The sequence below is a fragment of the Budorcas taxicolor genome, chromosome 6 (genome assembly GCF_023091745.1).
Source record: "Budorcas taxicolor isolate Tak-1 chromosome 6, Takin1.1, whole genome shotgun sequence".
NCBI lineage: Eukaryota > Metazoa > Chordata > Mammalia > Artiodactyla > Bovidae > Budorcas > Budorcas taxicolor.
Window position 1 is genome coordinate 114,198,531 of NC_068915.1, and position 19,128 is coordinate 114,217,658.

General features: G+C 60.6%; 1 protein-coding gene across 1 annotated transcript in view; it reads left to right on the plus strand.

The window, feature by feature from the left end:
- The first annotated feature begins 7,189 nt into the window (after positions 1–7,189).
- The window catches only part of SH3TC1 (SH3 domain and tetratricopeptide repeats 1), a 49,253-nt gene continuing 37,314 nt past the window's right edge, over positions 7,190–19,128 (plus strand). Inside the window, 2 exon segments of the mRNA XM_052641643.1 lie at positions 7,190–7,256; positions 7,259–7,302. Coding sequence (XP_052497603.1) covers positions 7,190–7,256; positions 7,259–7,302 — 111 coding nt within the window.

Genomic DNA, 19,128 nt, shown 5'->3' on the forward strand with positions numbered 1-19,128 from the left:
ACCCTCAGTGAGAGGTGTGCAGGGAGAAGGTTGGTGCCCACGGGAGGCAGGGGGCAATGGAAGAAGCAGCTTGTTCCACTCCTCCTTGTTCTCTCCTGGAACCGGGAGCAATCTGGGAGGGCTCCCAGAGGAGGGGATGGTCAAGCAGGGCTTGGTAGAATGTGTAAGACTCTATCAGGCTGCCACAGGGAAAGGAAGGTATTCTGGGCACGGGAGCAGCTTGAGCCAAGCTCTCCCCATGAGAAATGGCTGAGTGCAGTGATGCACGGACGGCTCCCTTCTTCCTGCTCCCTGACCGGGCGTGGGTGCAGTGGGCAATGATGCGAGACCCCAAGCAGAGGGCTCCTGGCCTCTTCTGGGCCTGTTGTGTCCCTGCATCTCCAGCAGGAATGTGTGTTTCATGTGGTGGGACCCCCCTGGCCTTGCCTGTCTGACCCTTGTGTTCGTGATGAGAATCTAAACCCAGACTCTGGGGTAGGGGGTCTACTCAGGCAGGAGCCCAGTTGGCTCCCTGTCACAGGCTACACAGTCCTTGGGGTGTTGAAGAGCTGGACACGACTGAGTGCACACACGTGCACACACACACAATCAGCCTCCCATGAGCTGAACCTGCCGTCCCAGGCCCTGAGCTTCACCGGGCCTCCAGCCCTGAGGGCCTTTGGCTTCCTTGTGGGCCCGGCTGCCCAAACGTGGGTGCTGTGATGAGGTCTGTCACCCCCTCCTGTCGTTTGGCCCCGCTCATGGGCACCTTCCTTCCCCTTCCTGGTAAGGGATGACAAGCCCTGCTCCTTGCGGCCACCACCCGCCCTCCCTCCTCTCGCCTTACCCTGCCCTGCCCTCTGGCCATGCTGGGACGTCCACCCGAGCCTCCCTTGCCTGCTCTGACCTATCCTCCAAGGCTGTTCAGGTCGTGTGGCTGCTCAGTGGTGTCTGGAGCCCGCCAGGCTCCTCTGTCCATGGGGCTTGTCCAGGCAAGAGCACAGGAGTGAGTCACCTTTTCCGTGTGACCCCATGGACTGTGGCCCATCAAGCTCCTCTGCCCATTTAATTCTCCAGGCAAGAATACTGGAGTAGGTTGCCGTTCTCTTCTCCAGGGGATCTTCCTGACCTAGGGATCGAACCCGGGTCTCTTGCACTGCCCATGGACTCTTCATAGTCTGAGCCACTAGGAAAGCCAAGTCAGGTCAGTTGCTCAGTCGTGTCCGACTCTTTGCGACCCCATGGACTGCAGCACACCAGGCTTCCCTGTCCATCACCAACTTCCAGAGCTTGCTCAAACTCATGTCCATTGAGTCGGTGATGCCATCAAACCATTTCAAGCATCAGGGTCTTTTCCAATGAGTCAACTCTTTGCATCAGGAGGCCCAGGTATTGGAGTTTCAGCTTCAGCATCAGTCCTTCCAATGAATATTCAGGGTTGATTTCCTTTAGGATGGACCGGTTGGATCTTCTTGCAGGCCAAGGGGCTCTCAAGAGCCTTCTCCAACACCACAGTTCAAAAGCATTAATTCTTTGGCACTCAGCCTTCTTTTTGGTCCAACTCTCACATCCATACACGACTACTGGAAAAACCATAGATTTGACTAGACAGACCTTTGTCAGAAAAGTATGGTCTCTGCTTTTGAATATGCTGTCTAGGTTGGTCATAGCTTTGCTTCCAATGAGCAAGCATCTTTTAATTTCATGGCTCCAGTCACCATCTGCAGTGATTTTGGAGCCCAGAAAATAAAGTCTTTCACTGTTTCCATTGTTTCTCCATCTGTTTGCCATGAAGTGATGGGATTGGATGCCATGATCTTTGTTTTTTGAATGTTGAGTTTTAAGCCAGCTTTTTCACTCTCCTCTTTCAACCTTCATCAAGAGGCTCTTTAGTTCTTCTTTGCTTTCTGCCATAAGGGTGGTGTCATCTGCATACCAAGGGAAGCCAAGCCCCTAAGCAAATGTCACCATCTCCAGGAAACCTTTCCTGACTACCAAGCTGAGTTACTCTCTTCGCCTTTGCCACCCTACCCCGCCCATGTACAGCCTCAATTTAGGTCTGTCTGCAGTTTTCCTCATGCTAATACTGGGGCCATGGGTTTGGGGGAGGAAGGCCACAGAAGTAAAATGCCCATTTCCTTCCGTCCTGGCGAGGGAGCCTGGTGTTGACATGACCTGTCACTGCTGAAGTCAGGCAGTGATTGTCAGGCTTTCTCCCATGAAATTACCCTTCTCTTCCATTTCCATGAAGTGCTCCCCGGAAGGAAGTCACCTGCCCAGTCACCCCTAAGGACTGGGAAGGGAGATGCCCCTCCCAGGGGGTGGAACAGCCACATAAATCCCTTGGAGCTCTGAGACATGGGAGAGTCACCTCCTTCTCCTCCATTTACCTAGGCAACCTTTGATTTATATTGGTATGGACTTAGGGATATTCCTTTTATTGCTGATGTTCAGTCATCCAGTCGTGTCCAACTCTTGGCGACCCAATGGACTGAAGCCCACCAGGCTTTTATAACTGGGGTTATCATCCAATACCTACTTAATTTTGTTCCTTAGATTGTCCCAGCTTCGGCCGTTGTGAGCTCCTGTCCGGACCCCGCCCCCACTGGCCTTGATGGTAATCATCACTCTCTTTCATGGGCCCCTCCTGTGTCTCCTCTGTGGGCCCCTCCCTGCATCTCTTTGACTTGATCCCATCATTGTGCGGGCCCGTAGATCTACCAACTATCCACCCATCTGTCGTCTGTCTATGTATCTGTCTCACTTCCTGCTTTCTGGGCCTGTAAGATGTCCCAGACTTGCTTACATTTCCCGCCAGAGAATCTGCTTCACATGCTAAGGCCTGGCTCGGAGCCCCTCCTCCAGGCAGCCTCCCTGGCTGTCTCCGGGCAGCTTGGGGGGTGTTTGGTGGCCCTGGCCTCCCTGTTCATCCTCCATCACAGTCACTCTGTTTCCTTGGCTATCTTTGCGACTAGGCTGAGAGCTCCCGCAGGCAGGGCCATCTGATTCATCCATCCACCCAGGTCCCCAGTGCTCACCACTGGGCTGGGCACAGGGTGGGGCTGGGCAGTGCTGCCAGCAGCCAGACCCTGCCCCCACTGGCTCTGATGATGATCATCACTCTCCTTTGTGGGCCCCCTTCTCCACACCGGGCGGACAACGGAGGCCAGAGAAGTGGGCTCACCCAGCTTCCCACCTGGACGGAACCTGTGCTGCTCACCACCTTAGCTCGCAGCAGGCAGGGTCAGCGCAGCTCAACAGGGCTGGTGTGTGAGGGGCTGGCACCACAGAACTGCCCTCTGAAGGCAGAAGAGCTCTGTGTGGGGAGGGAGAGGAGGCTGTGCCCACCTGCATGGTGACGGGAGACCCTGGGCTCCCACCTGGATTGGCGCCAAATCAGTGGGTGCTCCGACCACTCCTCCCCACCATTCGGCCTGTGAAACCTACAGCTGAGTGGCTGGATGTATGAAGGGTGCAGACAGGGCCGCTGCTCAGAGCCTGTAGTGGCCCCGTGGATAAGACCTGAGTGAGTCCCTCCCACCCAGCTGCCCCCTGGAGAGCCAGGAAGAAAGTGGGTGCCTGGAAATGGGCAGGAGATAGGGGGTCAGTGTCCTGCACAGCTTTGCCTGATCAGAGGTGGTAACTTGTGGGCTGCCCCTACTGTGTGTCTGGGACAGGCAGGGCCCCTGCACACAGCTCCTGTTCAGGCGCCAGTTAGTCAGTCACTCAACAGACGGTTGTAGGTTGCCTGGATAAGAGCCTTGAGGATCCTGAGTGTTAATACAGTGGCACCTGGTTTCAGCCCAAAGGTGCTCGGGGCCCTCAGGGCTGGGGAAGGGCTGGCTTGTCCACGTCAGGCGATGCAGGAGGGAGACTCAGAGACAGATGGGCACCAGTGTCAGCACCACGACGAGCAGGCGCAAACGCGGAGGAGGCAGGGGTCAGAGCGGGCTCAGGGAGCCCAAGGCCCCCAACTGTTTGGAGAACAGGGCAGCTTGAACGTGACAGGTCCGAGGAAACTGAAGGACCAGATGCCAAGTGGCTGGTTCCGCTACTGAGATATGGGGGAAGGAGGGGTGGGTGGTGGGCCATGAGGCACTTATCCAGTTCCACCGAGAGCAAGGCCTGGCTCTGCTCTCAGGGCTGAGTGGCACCTGGACCATCTGAGTTGGGCAGATGGCTCTGAAGTCCTCTATGTTCGTGCTCACCCCTAAGGGCGAGTGCAGACAGGGCAGAGTGGCGGGTGAGCGGGAGGAGGGTGTGGTCAGCTGGGCAGAGAGTGGCCGCTGAGGGGCCGGTGAGTTGCAGGTGGAGACAAAGCCAGTGGGCTTAGCATCCTGGAAGGTGCTGGCAGCCTGGATGAGGGCTACTTTGGGGAGTGGGGAGTGGGCGAGGCCAGGCTCTGGACGGAAAGCAGAGCTGGCTGGGGTGGGGGCTCTGGAGGTTTTGCTGGGAAGGGAAAGGAGATGGGAAGCAGCCAAACGAATGGAATGGGGGCTGAACCCAGTGCAACGAGGCGACATCACCCACGTGCAGTTCAGGCACAGCTGAGAGTGACTCTCAGGGGAGTCTTGTGAAAATCCCTCCCCGAGCCCTCCTGCCCTGCTTGGCCTGCCATGAATGATCTGTGCCCCGTTTCCATGAGGGGGTCTTGGCTGGGAGGACACTTGCCCCCTGGGGAAGCCTCTCTAAATTGTGTGCTGGGGCTGGGTTAATGTTTGCTTAGCCAAGTTCAAGCTCCACCCCCTGGTGCCTGGGCTGGCAGGAGGTCCAGCTTTCCAGGGGGATTGCTGCGCCCTGCTTCAGGAATACCGGTGCTCTGGACCTTGTGAGAGCCTGTGGGATCTGGGTATCCCTGGGGTCTCATTTATCACTGAGCAACCTCCCCAGGCTCCTGGGGAAATGGCAGCGGGGAAGCCGTCGCCATGCATCCCAGTCTGGGGCCTCCGACTCCTGTCGCCTCCAGGCACCCACCTCCCAACCCCCACCACTACTCAGGGGCCACATGGTCCAGGGGAGTGGGGTGAACCTGTCCTCTGATGGGAGGGACCTCAGAGGCCCAGCCACTGCCAGCCTTGTGGCCTCTCAGAACCTCGTCCCTCATTTAAAAAAAAATCATTTTATTTATTTATGGCCATGCTGGGTCTTCACTGCTCTGGGCTCTTGTCTACATCATAGTGGCTTCTGGTGTGGAGTACGGGCTCTGGAGCATCTGCTCTCAGGAGCTGCATCGTGCGGGCTCAGCGGCTGCATCACGTGCGCTCAGTAGCTGTATCACGCGGGCTCAGTAGCTGTACCACGCGGGCGCAGCGGCTGCATCACGTGCGCTCAGTAGCTGTATCACGCGGGCTCAGTAGTTGCTGCTCTGGAGCGCGGGCTTAGCAGCCGCATCTCCCCGGCTCCGGAGCACGGGCTCAGCATTCGCGGCTCCCGGGCTTAGTTGCTTTGCAGCAAGTGGGATCTTCCCAGACCAGGGACTGAACCCACGTCTCCTGCCCTGGCAGGCAGATTCTTTACCACTGAGCCACGAGGAAGGCCCCTTATCCCTCCTTTTTTAAAGTAAGGGGCTGCCTTGACCGCTACGGATGTGACAAGAGGGTGTGCCAGTCTGGGTCGTGCTCCCATGTAGGCTGGTCCTTTCTGACCAACTCCCTCTGAGTGCCCACGTCAGGTTACTTAGGGCATTGATGAGGGAGCACCCCTCTTCTAAACGCAAAGGAGTCCCAGGCCCTGGCCAGCTCAGGGGCTGAATTGGGGAGACAGGGCAGCAGAATCAGTGACTCCTGGGCAGAGGGCGACGCCTGCCCGGATGGAGCCTGAGCCAGGTCAGTGGGGGTGGCGTCTTCAGTCCAGGGGAACTGCTGACCGCTTCCTGCAGGCCTTCGACCCGGCCCTGGGGGGCCTCCGGTTGTCTGGACAGCCTGTTTGGTCCCGATATTCTTGTTTTGCAAAGAGCGGTTCCTGAAATCACGGGGCCTGGAGGTCTGCTTGGCTTTGACGGGGGCGGGTCTCAGCTGCTCAGGCCAGAAACAAGGAGCACAGACGAGCCCCTCTGGGCACACACAGAGGGTCACGGCCCTTTCGGCGGGCCTAGCAGCAGCCGGGTGCCAGGCTCCAGGCCAACTCCAGGCTTCTCGCTCCATCCCGGGCCCTGACCTCGGGCTTGGGCGTGCAGGGGAAACTGTCAGAAAGGGCATCTCAGGAGAACAGCTGGGGAGATCCGGGTGGGGCTCAGAAATGCGCGGGCCTCGGAAGGCATGTCACAGATGCGTCTTACAGACGGGGAACCAGAGGCTGGGAAAGACGACGGGAATGCTGGGTCCACTCTCTCCTGCAACCTTGGGCGACGGTCTTTCTGTTCCCAAGCCTTAGTTTCCCCATTTGTAAACCCAAGGGACTTACTTTGACCTGTCTTTATTGGGAGCATTCTTTGCTTTCTTTTTCCCAGCTGCACTGTATGGTGTGTAGGTCCCTAGTTCCCTGACCAGGGATCAAACCCAGGCCCCCTGCATTTCGGGAGCGTGGAGTCTCAACCGCTGGACGCCCGGGGAAGTCCCGGGGGCTTTCTTAAGGGCTGGTTCTTGGTGATCTTTGACAGTTTAACAGTTCCATCCTAACCAGAGAGAGGAGAGAGGCAGGATGCCACGCCCGGGACTGTCCTGAGCCGGCGTCCGGCATAGAGGGTCTTCAGCCGTCTGGTCGTGGCTTCACCCGCTCCCTAGTGAGGCCCTTGCTCTCCTGACAGTGAACCGTACACATCCTGGTTCCGGGCAGGCGTCCGGGTCGAGGGGGTGAGGGAGGGGGGTGCTTTTGTGCTGACTCCTTCCTGCATCAGCGGCAGCGGGGTGGTCCTGCGATGCTTTTCCAGGAATCCCCACCCCACCCCTTCTCTAGAGCAGGGCCCATAGCCAGGGCCAAGTCCCGCCCCCGATTTGCAAATAACCTTTTCTTGGCGCACGGCCAGGCCCTCTCATTTCCGATCACCCACGTCTGCTCTGGGGCTGTGACAGCGGGACAGTGGCAGAGCCAAACCTCGCTGCTCTCTTTCCAGAAGGCAGCTGCCGCCCCTTGCTCCGGGGCCGCCTGTGTGCTTGCTGCTCCTGCCCAGGCTGCTGGAGTGAACGAGCAGAGGGTAGCAGCTGCCCTCCCACCCCACACCCGCCCCCTCCCTGGGGGCCTCTGCATTCCTGGGATTCTCTGTTTATGTTTTATGGCCCGTTGCAGATTAACCCTCAGCCCCCGCCCCCCACCCGGACACCTGCAGTCCCTGGAAGTGGCCGTGGAGGCTTGACAAGCTGCATGCCTGGAGCAGGCCAGGCGCAGGTACTCTTCTGACGGGCCCCACTCCGCAGGAGGACCTTTAGGCCCTCTCCGCCTAGTCCCACTTCCTCCAGATTCAGCCGAGGAGCCTCTGCCTCCAGGAAGCCTTCCTGGATTTCTCCCTCCTCTCCTTCCCCTCTCTCTCTGTGGCTGCACAGATGGCAGGACACCACCCCAGTGTCCTTCCAGGTCTGTAACCCCGACTTGTCTGAGACCCCTCGTGTGTGGGTACCTGAAGGCGCAACTGGGGTGATGGAGCTAAGACGGTGGGTGGCAGGGGTGGCTCTGAATTCTGAAGAGCAGAGCAATCACCAGGTGGAGTGGGGATCCACGGAGAGGCTGGACCGCGTGGCCAGGGAGGCTGTCCAGGGGACCCCAGCTGGGCCTGGGGGGTTGGGCTGGGTCACCCCTCCAGGCTTGAGACTGCGCTGACATAGTTCCACACAGTCCCAGGGGATTGAAAATGTTCTGAGATGGCGTGACGGAATTAGAAATTGCTTTTTGTCTTTGTAGGACCACAACTGTTGCTACTTGCCCCACAAGTTAAAAAGATAAGCAGAGGGTAGCGGGTGGGGTGGGGTTTCCCAGGTGGCCCATTTGGTAGAGAACCCATCTGAGAAGGCAGGAGACTGTCGGAGACCCTGGTTGGATCCCTGGGTCGGGAAGATCCCCTGGAGAAGGGAATGGCAACCCATTCCAGTATTCTTGCCTGGAGAATCCCATGGATGGAGGAGCCTGGCAGGCTACAGTCCATGGGGTCACAAGAAGTCGGACACCACTGAGCCACTTGGCACGCAGCACACACAGAGGGCAGGGCACCCCTCAGCCTCTGGCCCCTAGCTCAGGATTACAGCCCAGGCTGCTGTCTGTGGTCCAGGGGTCAGGCGGGAGCCGTCCTGGGAGCTCACCCGGAACTTCTGCCCACGATGGCAGAGGAGAGTCCAGGCAGGCTACAGTGGGCAGGGGTCACTCAGCCCCTCAGAGAAGGTTAAAGAGATGCTGCAGCTGGGTCACTGGGAAGCAGGTGTAAACATTCCAACAGGAAGTCCTTGGGAGCTCTTCCTCTGACTGTGTGAGTCTCATGGCTTAGGGAGTCGGGGGTCCACCTTTTCTCCCCTGGAGGCCTTGGCATTGTCCTGGGGGCCGTGTAGTCCAGGGCAGGTCCCGCGTCTCTTAAGTCCATTTGCCGCTCAGGCCAGTGGGATCGTGGCAGTACACTGGGGTGGCCACAGTCCATGGATTTAGTATTTTTAAGCGAGTGATAACTGCACAGTGATGGTAAATCGCTGCGAGGGTCAGAGTTGCTGACCTAGGAGGGTACTCAGAGATCCCCAAGCCCCACTTGCCCATTGGAAAGGGGGGAGCTGCGGCCCAGGGGGTGACAGGCTCCCTCAGAGGGACCCGAAGGCGGGGTTGGGCCGGGGTTGAGACCAGCCTCTCACACGCAAGGCTGTGTGGGGCTGCCCTGTGGGGCCACCTCCAGGAGGGATCCCTTACTTGAAAGACCCCCACCTGAAAGGCTTACGTTCTTCCTCTGGAAGTCTGTTCGGGTACAGTTGCAGACTTGGGGTGCACTCTGTGAAGCTGGTGTGCCGTATGCAGAGTTGGTGTATTCTTGCAGAGTTGAGTAACATTCTGAGAAACTGGAGTTCAACATGTAGAATTAGGGTGTGCTGTGCAGGGTTGGAAAGTCACTTTTCACTTCATGCATTGGAGAAGGAAATGGCACCCCACTCCAGTGTTCTTGCCTGGAGAATCCCAGGGACGGGGAGCCTGGTGGGCTGCTGTCTATGGGGTCGCACAGAGTCGGACACGACTGAAGCGACTTAGCAGCAGCAGCAGCAGTGCATGGTTGGAGTGCTCTTGCAGAATTGAGTTACATTCTGAGGAGTCGGGGTGCAACATGCAGAACGAGGGTGTGCTGTGCAGGGCTGGAGTGCCCTGTGCGGAGTGGAAGAATGCTGGGCACGGCCGGGGAGGCTCATGGAAAGCCCCCGGCCTTGAGCCAAGAGCACAGCTGCAGAGGCAAACAGGATGCGGGTCTCGGGCCGCTGCGGGGCACAATGGCCAGGAGAGGAAGCAAGTCCAGACCCTTTTATGGATATGGAGCCCCGGGGGCCTCTTTCAACACAGTTTCCAGAAAAACAGAGCGGGAAGGAGCAAGCAGCTTTCGTTCCACACAACATGGGATTCTGGAGGGCTGGCTGGGGAACAAGGGAGCCCAGCTTCACAGACAGAGGCTGAGAGGAGCGGGGTGGGGGTGCACCCAGGGCACACCATGGCTTAGAGAAGGGAGGGTGCAGGGCCCAAGCTTAGCTCTTCTTCTCAGCCCCCGAGGCCCCACGGAGCCCGGGGCCGGCCCGGGGCCAGCCCAGGCCATGGGCCGGTGGAGATGGGGACTTCTGACACCCTGATCCTTCCCTGCTGCCTGGGGAGCCTGGTCCCCTGCTCTCCCCTTGCAGTGGTCCCTGGAGAGGCTTGGGTACTGGGATTTGTTAGATGCAGAGACACCTGCGTACAGCCGACACTCTGTTGAGGGATTCTCGCCTCTAGACTAACCCTCGTGACAGCTCAGAGCTAGACCAGACAGTCAGATCCCACCCGGGGCCTCCCTGCCGGCCCGTGATCAGCGCGGCTGTGCCGGCCTTCCAGGAGGCATCCATGGACGTGGCGGCCTGCCACGGCAGTGCCTGCCGAGCTCGGACCCTGAGGGGCAGCCTGGCTGGAGACAATGGGCCTGGAGCTCTGCCCTCCGGGGGAGGAGGGGAGTCAAGGCCGGGGACAGATGATGGGGACAAAGGCGTATCCACAGGTCACTGTGCAGGGCAGCGTGGGCATGGATGGAGGAGACAGGCCTGCCCAGGAGGGCCGTCTCAGCAGAGGCGAGTGCAAGGAAAGCCAAACTTCTCCAGGGCTGAGACCGCTGCAGCGGGTTCCTGGCAATGGGGTGGGTGGGGGTATCACCGTGCCAGGCCCATGAAGGGGAGGCAGGGGGGCTGGGGAGGTGGACAGGCCAGTGTCATGGGGAAGAGGGCAGGTGAGGAGGGCCTTCGAGGCAAGACGGGGCCTTCGGGGTGGGCAAGAGAGCGGGGTCTTAGAAGACTGCAGGTTGCCAAGGTCAGGCAGCCCACAGGGAGGATGCTGCGGTCAGGCAGGCGGGTACCCCAAACACTAACTCTTGTCCCCGGCCTGTTCCCCACTCCTGTGGGCGTCTAGCACCCTGGGCAAGAGGGCAGCCTCCGCAGGTACGTCCATCAGAACCTCTGAACACGCCCTTGTTTGGAAAAAGGGTCTTGACGTGATCGATCCGTGTAAGGATCTCAAAGTGAGATCCACCCGGATGACTTGCAGGGCCCCGGAGACGGTGCGGAGCATCCTTCCAAGCGGGAGTAAGGGAGACACACAGGGAGAGGCCGCATGATGGCGGAGGCAGAGGGTGGGGGACGTGACCACAGGCCCAGGACAGTCTGGAGACACAGGAGCTGGGGGAGGCGGGAAGGAAGCTCCCCGGAGCCAGAGGGAGCCTGGCCCTGCCGGCACGTTGACTAACTGTGGCCCCAGAGCTTCGAGAGAATAAACCTCTGCCATTTTAAGAAGCCTGGTGTGGGGTCACTGCCTTCCCTGGATGCTCACTTCGTGACCATCACGGCTAGAAAGACTGCTGCTCCTGCTCCATGGAGAGGGCAGGAGAGGGGAGGAGAGAGGTTGGCAGGGCTCCGACAGGCCATGCTCCCTCGGGGGAAGGCGAGCTGCTGGGGGAACAGCTGCCCCCTCTGCTCTGGGGCCTCCTGGTCCCCCGGGGCCCATGGGGTGATGTGAAATCCTCCCCTGCTACTCCACCTGGCGTCACGGGGGACCGTGAAAACAGCCCCCTGGAGCCTCTGCCTCCCGCCTCGGGGTCACCGAGCATGTCAGTGGTGTGTGGCCTGGGGCTGGGCTGGGCTGGGGATGTGAGGGGCCGGAGCGCTGGGCCCAGGCCTGATGGGGTCCCCCCAGTGGCCAGCACTGCCCGTTGAGGGGCTGAGTCTTCACACTGGCCCTCGGTGGGGACCTCTCCAGCGTGAGGCAGCCACAGGCCCGTGGCATCTCCAGCTGTGCCTCTCACGCTTGAGCTCCGGCCCGTTGAGGAGGGGAGGGGAGGGGAGGTTGTGACTTTGGGGTGGCCAAGCATAACGCCAGGAGTTGATTGGATAAAGGCGGACGGCGCGGGAGAGGGGCAACCAGAAACAGCCCGCTTTGGGCTCAAAGCGGATCTCAGCCTGAATGAGAGTGCCCTCAGGGAGCAAGCGTCTGGAGACGGGCGTGGTTGTCACCCTGGGGTCAATTTCTAGTGACAGAGGCTGGGGACGCTGCCCAGACCCCAGGACAAAGAGCGAGTGCTCCGAACACCAGCAGTGCTGGGGTCAGACACCAGGCTCAGGGATCTCAATGTCCTTCAGACCTGGTTCCCCGCTCACCCTCTGGTTGTCACCAGCCTTGGACCACATCATCTCCTGAGCCTCAGTTTCCCTGTCTGTGAAATGGGCACATTAGCACTTAACTTAGATATTGTTCCTGGTCAGGAAGCCAAACCATGCCTCTCCCAAGCTTGGGGCGGAGAAGGTAGCCTCCTGGGTTTGAGCTGGGGCCAGCAACTGGAGCCCACCCTCTGCCTCTGTGAGGGCCTGAGAGCTGATGGGAGCCCCAATTCAGTTCTTGCTGCTTGTCGGACAGCCAGGAAACCCAGCCCTGCCCCCCAAGCTCAAACCCCTGCCCTCAAACCCAGGTCAGGCCTGGAGCCGGTGAGAAGACAAGGAAGGAAGGAGAGCTTGTAGGCAAACCCCCAGCTTTCCCCAGAATGTGTTCCCATTGATTGTGTCACTGGGTGGGGCAGCAGTGGGAAGAAACCACGTGTCTGTCTGTGTACACACGTGTGGACACATGGATGCACATGTATCTGTGCATGCACGTGTGCATGTATGTGTGCCCATCTGTGCCCACACACGTGCACGAATGTCTGTGTGCAAGTATGTATGTGTGCACCTGTGTGTAAACATGTGCATGTGTGCACGCATGTGTGTGCGTTTGTGTGTGTGCACACGTGCACAAATGTCTGTATAGCATGTGCATGTGTGTGCACGTGTGTGTGTGTGTGTGTGTGTGTGTGCAGTAAGTGGAAGAGGAAGAGAGAGCAGAGCTGAGGTTGGCCCAGGGCAGCTGTCCGACTTCCCCAATCCTGCCAGCCAAGGGGGGAGCCTGGGTGGCCCTTGGCCTCCACCTCTGAGCTTGGGCACCAGGCAGCAGGCAGGTGGGTCAGGGCCTGGAGCCGGCCCAGGCCAGAGCTAATGATCAACCAGCCCTGGGAGGCGGCGCAGCAGCTCAGGCCTGCCTCTCGCCAGGCCCAGGCCCAGACCCAGGCACAGGGAGGAAGTGGGGCAGGAAGCAGGGGGCGGTGGCGGCCGCTGTGCAGTCCGACAGGCTGTGGGCGGCGGAGACGGCCTGCGAGGCCCGCCAGCAAGGAGCCGGGAGCCGCCACCCGGTACCCGCTGTCCTACGGAGCGGGGCGCAGGTACGGGGCTCTGGACGGGTGGGTGAGGGCAGCCAAGCAGGCATTGTCCACAGACCTGGGTCTTGCTGCAGGTGGATCTGAGCCATCTCTAGCTTTTCACTTTCTCGGAGAGTTTTCTGAGCTTTCAGGATTGGGAGGGAACAGAACTGGTGTCTGGAGAGGCCAGAAGACCGTGGGTGCTGGCTAGCGGAGCTCCGGGAGGGCCCCGTGCCCGCCGACAGCTACTGTCCCAGTGCTAATGTCAGGTTTGCTAAAACACCGCCCCTCTGAGATCTCACCTGACCCCACCTCCCCTCGGCCACTCAGACTTGCGTCCCGAGGGTCTGGCCAGGACGCAGGAGCTGTGTTGCCAGCAAGCAGGGTTCTGGGCCCAGGGGGCCTCAAGTGGGCCCCCACCCTGGGTTGGCGCCACCTCTGGCAGATACCACAAGTACCAGACCAGGGTGGCATGGCAGCTGCAACCTGGCCACTCTGAGATCACTGCCCTGGGCCTCCTCTGCATCAACCAATGGGACAGGTGACTTAACCGGGAACCCCAGCCAGACAGCTCTAGGGAGACCCTGACCCAGGCCCTTTCGTGCCAGCGGCTTCCCTCGTGGCTCAGACGGTAAAGAATCTGCCTGCAATGCGGGAGACCTGGGTTCGATCTCTGGGTTGGGAAGAGACCTGGAGCAGGGCCTGGCAACCCCACTCCAGTATTCTTGCCTGGAGAATCCCTGTGGACAGAGGAGCCTGGTGGGCTACAGTCCGTGGGGTCACAAACAGTCGGGCACGACTGAGCGACTAAGCACCTGGCCTGGACTTGTGGTCCCGGCTGCAGTGACCCCTCTCCCCACCTGCAGTGACCCCTCTGGGAGCCCCAAGCCCCGCCTGTGGGGGTTCCACACAGACGACAGATGGGAGAGTCACGCTGGGAGGAGTCAGTGCTGCTGGTCACTTGGGTGTGACCTCCCCCAGCGGGGGTGGGGGGCTGTGGCTAAACTCGTGGACAGAGGCAGTGTGGGGGCCAGAGGCAGGGTGTGCCCAGATTCAGGGTAGGTGTGAAGGGCTGGGCTTGGGCCCACCTGGTCCATAGCTGCTCATGGAGCCTCGATGGCCCCTCTGTGAAATGGGCCCATCACACTCCCCCAGGCGTCACGAGGACAGAGTGAGGATGCTCAGCTGTGCAGGGAGGTGGCTCCCAACAGTGACGGCGCTTCCTGTGTTTATGCCTGAGGTCACTTACTCCTCCTCCCGAAACGCCCGCTTCCCAGCAGAGAAGGGAAGTGCAGGGACCTGGGGCGACGGCTGGCCTGGAGCTGCTGTAATGAAGGGCCACAAACGGGTGCTTCTAACACAGAAGTTCATTCTCTCCTGGTTCTGGAGACCGGAAATCTGAAGCCTCGGGGTGGGCAGAGGGCCCTGGGGGAGGGTCTTTTGGCTCCTGGCGGCTGCAGGCATCTCTGGGCTCATGGGCACGTCACCCTGCTGGCCTCCATCCTCACCCGGGGTCCCCGCTGTGTCTGTGTTCCTCCTCTTCTTACAAAGACCCCTACATGGAGGGCCCTCCAGCCCAGTGTGATCGCATCTTATTATTACTATTATTTTTAGTATTTATTATTTGGCTGCCCCAGATCCCAGCTGTGTGGCACGCTAGCATCTTCAGTTGTGGTCTTCGGACTTAGTTGCGGCATGTGGGATCCGGTTCCCTAAGCAGGGGAAGATCCAGCCAGAGCTCCCTGCACTGTGAGTGTGAGATCTTAGCCACCAGGCTGGCAGGGGCATCCCCAGTGACCGCACCTTAACTTCATCCTGTGTCCGAATAAGGCCCCCAAATCTGAGGTCACTGGTGGGTGTGAATGTGGGGGTGCGCTGGTCACCTTCTGTACTGAGGTCCCCAGACAACCCTGAAAAGATGCTTCCTGGGGAGGTGGGCAATGTCTGCGTGGTCCTCAAGGCAGGACAGGTTCAGATGCAGTCGGGGACACAGGCAGCCTCTCCGGCTGAGTAGTGCTATTTTAGGATCCTCCCCGGGGAGACAGAGCCCACTTCCTCCTGCGGGCCGTGACTAGGAACCCCAGGCTTACCACTGTCAGCGGCAGGCCCCTCGCTGAGCAGGTGGGAAGTCCCCTGAGCCCCAGAGCCTTCCCTGTTCTTGAAAAACCGTCCCTGAGCCGCTGGGGGCAGGCCCGTGGGCCTGGAATGCAGGCACTGGTGGGCTGCTCCTGACTTCTTGGGGGACAGGTGGGCAGGGGCTGGGGGAAAGATGCCTTGGATGTGGGTTGTGCGAGCCAGATGCCTGGCAGCAGAGAGTGGGGGGCGAGGCACCCCAGGTGGAGGCTAGAGAGATCCCACAAACAGGACCCTAGCAGGACGATGGATCCGTGTGCCCTCCCGAGATGCTGCAGGACAGTAGAGGAGGGCAGATGGTGGCCTGGTCCCCCCCCACCCTGTGGCCAGGGGACCTCAAGGAGAGGTGTGGGCTTGCTGTGTCCAGAGTCAGGAGGGGAGGGTAATGGGCTGGCTAGGCTGGGGGTGGGGGTGGGTGTCAGATGGACGGCGCTGCCTCCTGGAAAAGGCTGGGAGGTCTTTGTGTGACGGGGTGTTGGGGGGACGGACCCCGGCAGCAGGAAATGGGGAGCACAAGGCAGGGGGGCTTGAAACGAAGCTGGACATTGACCAAAGGCGGCTGGAGAGCTATGCGGCAAGGCTGTGTCCCAGAACCCGAGGGTCCATACTGCTGCGCCCTCTGGACAGGGAGCCACCTCCAGCCTGCTCCCTCCTCCCTGGGGGTGCCTACAAGGGTGCCAGCATCCCCTGGGTGCCCCTTGGCCTGGTCCCTGGCCCTTAGAGGTGGTTGGGGGCTGGGGACGAGGTCGCAGCCAGACGGCCCCCTATGCCCTGCTTTTCTCTACAGCTTGGAGGCGGGCTAAGGGGGACCAGGGTAATGCCTGCCAGAAACACAGCCTTTCCTACTCCTGTGTTAAATCCGTGAGAGGAGTAAAGCTGGTTCCAGAGAAAAGGAATCAGCAAGCTTGAGATGAGCTAAAGTAGGCCTCCCTAGCCCGGGAGCTCTCTCGTCTTGTGTGGGGGGAATAGAGGGTCTAGGGGGCAGCGGGCCTGGTGAAGCCCCTGTGGGCCAAGGAACCCCCTTGATGCCCCAAGGCCCCCTGGGATGTGAGCCAGTTTCCCTGAGTCGCCGTTGGAGGGGTGCCCCCAGGGGTCATACCCAGAGGCTTTGGGGGCCACTGATGAAAGGGTGTCGGGGATGGTCTGGGAGCCCTGGGTGTAAGGCAGTGGTCCTGCAGGAGCCCCCGCCTCGAATCCCCGACGGCCAGGGAGCAGCGTGGTCAGGGCAGTGCTGAGCTCACGCCCCTGTGTGTCGGGTCCATGAGCACGGGGGGAGTAGGGTCTTCTTCCTCTGGGATCAAGGGTTCGCTCAGCAGCTCCCCGGCTGCATGGCCTTCCCGAGGCGCCCACGGCTCTCCTGCCCCACACTGGCCTGTGGGGTGGCCCACGGCCCTGCTGGCCCGCCTCCGTGGGCGGCCGACATTCCACGCGCTCTCATTCTCTGCACGCCTTCCGGTCCCGCACGGGCCCTGCCTCCACCGCGGCCTTCTCAAAGGTCAGACTACCTCCCCTCCACCTGTGGGGTCAGCAGACTCTCTGTTCCTCTCCCGGAATGTGCCCCATGGAGCCAACACCGCCAGACCCCCGCCCATTCCAGCAGGCCTGGGTCACCCTCCTCTGCGCCCCTCGTCCCTGCCTGGCACAGCGCTGGCCACAGGGCAGAGGTCGGCAGGATCTATTGCAAAACAACCAACGGCTTTCGAGTGTGAGGTTCGACCTCCTCTGCCCACCCTGCAGGCGGAGCTGACGCTGAAGGCTCCTAGGCCCAGCCCCCTGCAGGGGGTGAGTTCAGGGTCAAGGCCGGTTCTCGGGGGACAGCAGCAGTGCACAGGGAGGGGTGGGCCTGCAGGCACCGCCTGCCCCCTGCCTGCTCCCCCAGATGGTGGGACGGTCCTCAGCCCAGCGCCCTCTCTGAGGGGGTCTCTGTTGGCTCCGGGGGTAGCATCCTGTGAGAACCTTCACCTGGTGGCGGGAGCTTGTGGGTTTGGTGTGAGCGCCTCTGTTTGCCTTTTAAAGACAAGGATGTGGGCACTAACGGGATACGTGTGGGGGTGAGAGAGTGTTAATGTGAGAGTGTGTGTGCGCGTGTGTCTGTGTGTGCACGTGTGTGCACGTGTGCATGTGAGTGTGTGCACATGCATGCATGTGTCTGTGTACACGTCTGCGCACACGTGTGCATAAGTGTGTGCACGTATGTCTGTGTGCACACGTGTGTGTGTGCGCACGCATGTGTGTGTAGGGGGTGAGTTGCCCACCCCTCCGAGCCCACCCCGGTCCCCATCTGTAGAAGGGGACAATGTATTCTCCCCACTGGGAACCTGGCCAAGATGCCTGGCGCATGCAGGTGGTGACAAACTCTTGCGTGCCCTCTGGGAGCCTGCAGACAGTCTCCGCTGTCCCGGAACAGTCTGAGGCCCGCAATTCTGAGAATAGTCTGCGCTGAGTCTAACGGAGGTCAGCCCCCGATCTTGTTGACAATCCGAGGCGGTAAATGAACCCAAGGCCCCTCGCAGGTCCCTCCTCCAGCGTCTCCTCCTCTGTCCTTTCTGCCCAAACTCAGGAATGGACCTTTCAAGGAAGAAGACGAAGTCCTCTCGGGGCTTAAAGTGCTCTGCTGGCTCCTCTTGGCATCTGTGGAGACTTCAGTGCCCTGGGCACCGCCCCCCCCAATCTGGAGCAGTCCAGGCCCCTGTCCTGTGCCCCAGGCTCCCCCAGCCCCCGTGGCCACTCGGTGATGCTGCCGTCGGCCTCCTCGTCTCCCACCCGTTCTCTGCTGCAGGGTCCCAGGTGAAGCTGGGAGGCCGGCCGGGGGCTCCTGGGGCCCTACCGCCCTGGTGGGCCTGTCTGGGCTCTGAGTCCCACGCTGCTGGCCTGGCGTTCTCTGGGTCTCTGGGGCGGGGCCCGCCCCAGCACCTACCCCGAGGTGGATGGGTCTGGAGTCCAGGCCTGGTCTTCAGCAGGCAGTGTTGTTCCCAGAAAGGGTCTCGTAAGTGTGCTCTCCCGTCTCTGCGCATCCTGCCCTGTGTGCAGGGACTTCCTGCTGCCCTGCTCGGGGGTTTGGGGTGGAGCTCCCCCGCGCCCGTCTTCAGAGCGCAGCAAGACTCCGCGAGAGACGGGCTCCCTGGCCGGGGCTCCTGGCCCTGCTCTCATCCGCCCTGCGCGTGCCTGAGCAGGATCGCTCCTCCTTCCCTCGGTCGCCGAGGCAGAAGCTGAGGGCGGCGTGGTTGACCCGCATCCCTGTGGCTGCAGCGGGCTGCGGGGGGTCTGCCTCTCCTCCCCAGGCCTGGAAGCGGCTCCATGTCCTTCTCTGTCCTCAGATCTGTGACCTGTGCAGACCCTCACTTATCCTTTTTTTCCTCAAATTTTATTTTTATGTATATTTGTATATTTATTTCACTGCTCTGAGTCTTAGCCGCAGCACACAGGATCTTCTGGTTATAGCGTGTAAACTCTAACTGCGGCATGCAGCTTCTCGTTTCCTGACCAGGGACTGAACCCGAGCCTCCTGCGTTGGGAGAGCGGAGTCTCAGCCACAGGACCACCAGGGAAGTCACTGTCTCTTGATGGCCCCCTGTCTGGGGAAGGCCCCAGGGCACCCGGGCACGGGGAGCGGTCTCTAGTTCCTCCCTGGCAATTTCCTCCTTCCCTGCCTTCTGCCGCCCACTGCCTCCCGTCTTGGGGACAGCCTGGGACCCGGCCCATTTCCTGCGTTCCTTCCGGGGGCTCCGCTGGGTGCAGGCCTCTTTTAGTGGGAGACCCCCCCAGGCCTCAAGATTAGTTATAAGGAGCAGCAGGAACCCCTGGGAACCGAGGCTGGAGTCACAGGGCCCCTGAGCCCCATGGGAAGTGCGCCGTCTCCCCGGGGGGGGGGTCTGTTCATCCCAGCCCTTGCCGGATGGGAGGCGTGGTAGGCTTACCCCTAGACCCTGGGGTCCTGGGGTGTCCTTAAAGCACAGCTGTTCCGTCTCCTGTTTCCACATGACTGTTGTCACGTTCCTGTCCAGGCACTCGTGGGAAGGTTCTGAGCAGCCTCTACCCACCAGGTTCTAAGCTGTTTGCTCGGGTCTGTGATGGGCAAGAACGGGCACCCCTCTGCCCACAGAGCCCTCCAGCTGGAAGCAGACATAGGCTCGCGCCCCCGATGGAGTTTGCTCCGGGCGACTTGCTGTTCG